This window comes from Apis dorsata, unplaced genomic scaffold (assembly GCF_000469605.1).
Source record: "Apis dorsata unplaced genomic scaffold, Apis dorsata 1.3 scaffold_311, whole genome shotgun sequence".
Lineage (NCBI taxonomy): Eukaryota > Metazoa > Arthropoda > Insecta > Hymenoptera > Apidae > Apis > Apis dorsata.
Genome location: NW_006263583.1, coordinates 416822 through 425145, shown reverse-complemented (window position 1 = coordinate 425145; position 8324 = coordinate 416822). Strand labels below are relative to the sequence as shown.

General features: G+C 26.7%; 1 protein-coding gene across 7 annotated transcripts in view; it reads right to left on the bottom strand.

Moving 5' to 3' along the window:
* LOC102675599 (nicotinamide/nicotinic acid mononucleotide adenylyltransferase 1) overlaps window positions 1-6589 on the bottom strand; it is a 52739-nt gene extending 46150 nt beyond the window's left edge. For 3 of the 7 annotated variants that reach the window (XM_031511392.1, XM_031511391.1, XM_031511388.1), the window contains exons 1-4: window positions 6256-6589; window positions 5452-5861; window positions 5239-5340; window positions 4996-5162 (exon numbers count right to left, since the gene is read on the bottom strand). In XM_031511392.1, coding sequence (XP_031367252.1) covers window positions 4996-5162; window positions 5239-5340; window positions 5452-5861; window positions 6256-6574 — 998 coding nt within the window. In that variant the 5' untranslated portion in view covers window positions 6575-6589. The other 4 variants (XM_031511387.1, XM_031511386.1, XM_031511389.1 and 1 more) reach the window with 4 other exon arrangements.
* Window positions 6590-8324: the final 1735 nt, after the last annotated feature.

Here is an 8324-nt window from a genome sequence, read left to right as displayed (position 1 = left end):
ATATTTCATATTTAAAATGAAAGTGCATGATCTTTTTTATCTTTCTAATCCNTTTTTTTTTTTTCTTTGCAATGAAGGGTAAAATGAGATCAGCGGATTCCATTAGAAACATCAATTAATCACGTTCTTCACGATCGATGTATCGCAGCCCATCCTAACATATATCATTCTTACATATTTTGTATAGAATATTTTATAATTAATCAAAACCATTTTCTTTTTATTTTTTTTAATATAATATTGACGAGTTAATTATAGGATTGTCTTGATAATTCGCTGTTCTCGAATCTTCGTGCATTATCCAGATTTCTCTTCGAATTTCTATAATTTTATTTTATATATGTTATAATTCTATTTTATATATGTTTTTGAGCTTCTTTTTAATTCTTCATTCTGTAAATTTACTTCAAACACATATTATAATAATACACTTTGCGATTCATTTAATTTGTTTAATTATATATGACAGTTCTTAAATTAGTTCGTTAACGTAATAATAATATATAATATTATATTTTTTTTTCTGGCTGTATTTCTTAAAGAAATATTTCCAAGGCTTATATAGTCTCATGTGCATATCATTTTAGAACTCTTTTTTTTTTCTTCACGGAGAACAATGTGCGATCCAATGATGTCATGCCAAGATTTTTCTCTATTTTTCTCTATATATCTTTTTATATAATATTTCTGAAGAAGAAATTTTGTTGAAGAATCTCTTCGCATGAACATCATTGTTATTAATTAAATAGAATCTGTAAATAGGATTAAATTGTAACATTTTTGGCATTTCTCTTTCTTTCGGAAAAGAATTTGTTTTCCAAGTTATAAATATATATGTATATATATATATATATATTTTATTTTCTATATTGATACGTATATTCATTAACTAGGTCTCTATTATAATATGAAAAATCTTGTATCTGTCGAAGTTATATCGATCAGAATTATCACAAGAGTGTCGATAAGTCTGCATCCTAGAATTTGCAGTTGGCCTAATGAAAATTCGAACTAATTTTTATGTTCTATATATAATATATATTTGGTAACTTTTTTTGTAACTAATGTGAGCGATTTTTTTCAAACAAATTATATTTTTTTCATTACAGAGCAGTTTCCTTCTCACTGATTATCTTAATGCCATGTTTGGTCAGAATCATCTTTACAGTTTCGTTGTCTCTGACCTTTGGCTTTTCCATCCAATTTAGATCTTCCCTTCCTAGGTTCTCCACTAGGGAATCTAAGTTATCTGTGGACGAATCCATGTATCGAACATTGTCTGCTGATCTCTGCAATGATTTACATCTTCTAGAATTTCTGGAAATACGTATATTGTCTGCAGATCCAATCAACTTGTTATTCTTAGGCCTAAAAACTTTATCATTGCTTTTGGAGGACACTTTTGCTAATTGAAGATTATCCACTGACGAGTAACGTCTCTTGTCCTGAGTAACATTAACTGAATCTTCAATTGGTTTTTTTCTGAATAAAGATCCTTTACGATTTATGCGTCTAGAGCCACTGGTCAGAATAGCCAACTCATCTTTAGGAATAAAATATTTGTCTCGTGATTTTTTCTTGATAACGGCCGAATCTGAAATATTAAAAGACTTGGATAATTGTTTTTCATCAATTTGGTGAACTAATGATTCTGATCCACTTTGAAAACCACAATTCTCGATCTCGAAACTATCTTCATCCAATGATGGATCAGTTGCAATACTATCACCGATTCTGGAACTATCTTTTGGAAGACTTCTCGAAAAAGATTCAAATGCCCGACCTTGAATCAAATCTCTTGATTCTCTGGTTATAGAATAAGATCTTGATTCCTGATCGGGATTAAACGTGGCACAGATTTCATTGCAGATCTCGCATACTTCACACAGCTGGTCGCAATCAGTTGTCGAGGAAACAAGTTTTCGATCTATAGTATCAGTAGACTCTTGCAAATTCCAAGAACTACAAATATCGCATTCTGTTGAATCTTCGTCAGCAATGGAGCTACAATTAGAACGTAGAATCACTTCTTCTGTTCCAATGACATCCTCCGTTCTTAGAGATAACTCGTTTACATAGCAACAGACAGAGCAAAATTCATCCGTTTGCATGTCTAATTCGTTTGCTGTAATTAACTGAGAAGTGCTATCAGCTTTCGATGGATCTTCATAACATATCTCTTGCATTTTTTTAATGGACTCGTAACTCTTTGATTTTTTCGAAAACATTTCCTCAGTTTTCGATTTTCTTCTAGAAATTGTTCTAGAATCGTTTGTAGTGATCACCGAATCCAAACTTCCTTTCAAAGGCACATACTGTTTTGATTTTTTATTTTTTTCGTCGCTGATCACTGTGGACTCGTAAATTCTCGAATTGCTAGCCATCTTCTGACCATTTAAATGAGATTTTCCTTCTTTTCTAGGACTTCTTGATTTCAACGATGATTTTGATACAGTTTTGTAAAATGTTTCTTCCGATTGTGTGCCTGAATCGGTACTCTTTTTTTTCACTTTTTCGTTCTCTTTTATCCATTTCTCATCACTTTCATTGGTGTATACTCGTATTTGACCGTTCTTTGTTTTCCTAGGACTTTTGCAAGCATTCACCACAGACTTTATATACTTACCATCTATTTCTAAGCTTACATCTCGTTTCAAGGATTTTTCATCTAGTGAGTCATCAGAATTTTCTTTCGTCATTTCCGTTCCATCATCGATTATTTCTTGTATTTTTACGGTGCTTTCATCACTCACTGAAGATGGAACAGGCGATTGTACCAATAGACTCAGTTTGTCGATACTTCCATCTGATTCACCTTTGTATATCGTGATCTCGCCTTTATTCTGTACACCACTTTCTTCGACAATTAATGTCGTTCCTTCTTTATCGAAAGCATTATGTATCATTGCACTAACCACTACTAATACTTGCGTATTTGAGCATCGAATACTATCGCTAGGAAAACCATCTTGATCATAAACTTCATCGCTGTTCTTTCGATCAGCTTGTTGGCTTTTGTATTGTAGATTCTCCTGTTGATTCTCAAAAAAGTTATGCTTGCTTAATCGAGAATTTTCATCTACATCTTGGACTTCATCTTCAGCTGCGTCGTCTAAATCGTACCATGTCAATCTGTAATCTTCTTTATCCACGCTGAAATCGGATAAGGCGCATTCATGGCGTCTTCCACCATTTTTTATAGCAGATATCTTCGTAGACGAAACAGTTGAAGACGAAATCAAAGATTTAACATTGCGATTCTTGCCACTATTATCTCCTAATCCTACATCGATAATATCGTATTGGACTCGAGCTTTGTCAATCATTTGTAAAGATTTATCCGTACTATCTTTAGTCTCGATAGATGATCTCGCATTAATTTTAACAAAGTTCTCGCATTTCGACGAAGTGGCGACACTTGAGGACACCTCTTCTAGCTGACTCGATCGGGGCTGTACCCTCACCACCTTCCTGATCTTTCTATCATCGTCAACGAAACCTACCTCGTCGAGGATCTGCGACTCGCCGGTTTCGGTGGCGATGATCTGTTTCGCGAGACCTGGATACGCGGCCTTCGCGGTTGTTATATGTTTGGCGTTACCATTTTCGGCGACGAGAGCGCTAATGAATTTTTCGCGCGCCTCCTCGAGGCCGCCGACGTGACGTGAAGTGACACAAGCCACATTCGTTGCGTTCTGCATATTCTTACGCAGAACAGTGTCAGGCACATCGATGGATATAATTTCAATCGGACTCGGGGATTCCATGGTAACGTCGCTAGGCGACGGCGTGAGAAAGGTGCTTTGATACTTGGAATCAATGGTCAAGTAATTATTCGCATTGGGCGAGGTCAGTTCCAACTTACTTCAGTATCCAAGTAGATTGGCAGCGTGAAAAACAAGACACTATTTTTTATATGATCTTCATTATTTTGATACTCGGTAGATGTCCGATTCAGGACAAAAAATGTTTCATCTAATTTACTCTTACTTAAAAAGAAATTATATTGAATGATTATAAGAAATTTTGTTCTCTTATTTTTTTATTAGAAAAGTGTTGTTTAAATAGTAAAGGGAACTAAAAAAAAAAAAGGAATATTTTCTTTATCGTGAATCGGTACTTTTACTATGATTGACAAATTAAATATATTTAATTAGAGAAATCAATATATATAATGTAAGGAATGTAAAAAAAAAAAAAATGCAGTTGCTAAGATTTATTTGTAATTACAGTATTAAAAAATAGATCGTTAAAATTTATATACAAATGAAAGATTCTTAGACTAGACGAACATATTGCTTTGTAATATTTGATGATTATATAATAATGAGTGACCCTTTTAACACTCAATAAATAATTTTTATAAAATAATATTACAATATAGATATATAGATATTTTCTAAGATAAGTAATTCAAAAAATCATTAAATATATAATAATATTTCAAAAATTGAAAAATATTCATTAACAAGATTTATAATATATAATACATATAATATAATTTCATAAAAATAATTATATTATTTCGTTCATTTTCGTTTTATAATTAAATATGTTTTTTATAAAATAAATCTATTATATCTATTTTTATAATATAATTTATAGTATTTGTAATATATTTAAAGAGTTAATTTGTAACAATAAACAGTTTCTTATTTTCATTCTTTCATACAATATTTTAAATTTCATATTTTTAAAATAAATTTAATATTTTAGTTATTATATTTTTACAATTAGTGCAATATTATTGAGTATTAAGAGAGTTAAATTTTAATCATAAATATATACTCATATTACTTTGTATCAATTTTTAAGTTAACTAATTCTGTACACTCTAAACTCACCAACTACGTGGAATATGAATGCTATAAAAATATAGACTTTTCATACAAAATACATAAAAATAAATTTTTAATTAAATCTATTGGAAGATATGCTATTAAATTAGCACTAATTATATGATCTATCATTTTAGTTAAATTATGTTAGACTCACATTGTTGATGCTGTTGTCTTTGCATCATAAATTCTTTGCTTATAGACATAATCAATCACAGCATCTTGTAAGAGATATCTGACGCTTTCACCTCGCTTTAATGCTCTTCTTATTTTACTTGAACTGACTTCATTTGGAATCCATTCAGTTACTATGTGTATATTGTGCTGTATGGAAGTTAATTATCAGAACACAATCACATTACATAAGAGATATATAATCAATATTGATAAGATCATTTACCATATGTTTAGAAAGAATGTCTGAATCATATATAAATTTATTTGGATTAGAACCTTCCCTAGTAATAACTACAAGACCATGTTCTCCAACAATAGCATCAATCTATAAAAAAAATATAAATATTTCTTTTAATTATTAAAATATTATTATTATTAATATTATTATAGCATTATTAAATATTATTAATAGCATTATAAAAGAATATCAATTTACATCTTCTTCCATCCAAAGATCATAAATTCCAAAACTTTCTAATAAATCAGCACCACATAATAGTTTAATTTGAATTGGTGTACAATCAGAACTATTTTTTATATTTTCTGGAATCCATTCCAGATCTTCAATTGGAATATTATGTTTAATATTGTTTGAATCAAATACCATGGAATTCAATAAATTTTGATGGTATTGTAAAGTTATTCTAGTCCTTGACCAACCATTTTGTTTAATTTCCCAAGTACTAAGTCGAATCCAATCATTATTCTGTAAGGCTAATCTTAGCATAGCACATCTGTGTGTTGCACTTGCTAGTTCTTTTTTGGCATATGCATCATGTACTGGAGATATAACTCCACCAACTACAATATGCGTGCCCATTCTATGTAGATGATCTCTGGCAATTTCTATAAATTTCAAATGAAAAATTATTGCAATATTTAATATAAATTTTATAATACTTATATATACATAAAATACATAATACTTATATATAAAAAAAGGATTATATTTAACATGACAATTATAAAATATATTATAAAAAGATAGAATTAAAGTTATTTTTATAAAATAAAAAAATTATATATATTTAATTTTGTTTAAAAGAATTAATCATTCTAAACGATTTTTTATATGTTGATAATATCATCCGTTGATTACATAATATATTTTTAATAATGATTTGTTCAAAACAAAATATAGTTATTATAAAATTTGTCTATTATATTATACATATTGAAGAGCTTTATGAAGTATTTAAGAAGAGACTGATATTGATTATAAGGAATGATATATATGTACCAAACATTCTTAAATGCATATTGGTTGGAGGGTTATAACTGCCACACGAAAAAAGAATAACACGCGTTGGTGCCATTTTTTCTTTTTTTATCTGACTGCATGTGATGACAGTTTTACTGGACTGCTGAAATTCTCTTCTCGTAACTTTATAGAGATAAAACACGCAATATTTAAACCGATGCGTAGTAATACGAGATAAATCGTTATACGAACTACTGTAACAACCAACTACACTATATGAACTACACACTGGCTGATGTTTCAGCCATATTTGAAATGGTGCTACTACAGGAGTCAGTTGAGAAATTGTTCTTAACATACTAATTATCTTAAATAATTTTAAAATTTGTTAACTTTTCTAACATACTGTATATTTTGATCTTTTATATAAGCAATCATTGTCAATTAAAAAATTTATATACGATAGTCAATTATTAATTTGATACATGTTAAAATATCGCCACTTTCCTTTCAAAAGGTTGTTTAAAACGATCTATTGTATTGATTTAATACAAATTGTCTATCTATATTGTGATATTTATTATTTTATTTGATTGATATATTGGAATAATATACATAATTATTTTATACAAAAAGTTCGAAATAATTTTAAATAATATGGTATATTATTCAAATCTATGAAAGTTATGATATAACATAATAAATAATTTTAGAAATATTAATATATTTTTATATATTATATATACTTTTATATTAAGTAATTTTAAAATATTTTTTATTATTTAAAATTAAAATTATTTAAAATTGTATAATTATTTAATAACTTCATTATATTAAAGAANTATTTTTTAATTATATTATTCTCTATCTAATTATATTTGAAGATAGGTTATAAAATGTGTATATATATTATGTATGTATGTATATACATGTTTTTGCCATAGAATTATTTGCAATTAAATGTAATATTGATTTCAATTTTTATCTACTATTATTTTTTTTTATTTTTTATTTTATTTTTATCTACTATTTTTTTAATATTATTTTATTTTTTAATGATTATTTAATAATGTTATTATTAAATAATGTTTAAAAATTATTAATAATGTAATTTAATATGTAAGAAAAATTAATTTATTCTTTCCTTTAATCATTTTTATCAATCTTTTTATTTTTATATTCTTTTATTAATATTTTATTAATATTGTCATATAATGTATTAAATGAATTTCATAATATGTCATAAATATAATATGATAACTTCCGATGTTCATTTATTCAAAAATTATTTTTATTTCATTTTATTATCTAATAAAAATATAATGCTAGGATAGGACATTGATGGCGCCAAAGTAAAATCGATATTATCAATGCAATACATTGATAAGATAATTTCAGATTAACAAATTTGATATGTGATTAAATATAATCGATATGAAAGTTCATGTATTATATGATATGTACTTTTTAATTTATTCAATTTATATAATCATATTATATATTTAAAAAAAAAATGACAAAATTATATATTTAAAAAACACAAATATGATTAATAAAATATTTTGATTATTATATTTATTTAATATATTTTTATAATTATGCAACTCTATATAATTTTTCTTACGGTTCTGAACGATTAAAATACATTTTTTTAAATGAAATATAAAAAAATTTTTTTTATTAAAATCTTAATATTTTATATAATAAAATCTATAAAATTTATAAAGTATCTATAAAAGTATATGTATGTTAGTTATAAAATTTATTTCTCGAATTCTAGAATATTTTAATTATATTATTTTTATAAAAGTTCAATATTCATAAATAAAATTCTATTATGAATGTATTTATTATTTTCTGAATGAGTCAGCAATGTCAATAATATTAGCAATAAAAAAATGTCCTTGATTATTCTGATAAGTGAGTCGTAAATTTTCTAAGAAACTAACTTACTAAGAAATTATAATTCTGTAAAGTTGATCGTAAAACTGGATAATTATAGAATATTTTTTAAAAACATGTGCAAGAAATATTATTCGACATAATAATAATAATTCTCAATAATTTTTAAATAGAAATTTTAATAGTAAGATAAATAAGTAATAAAA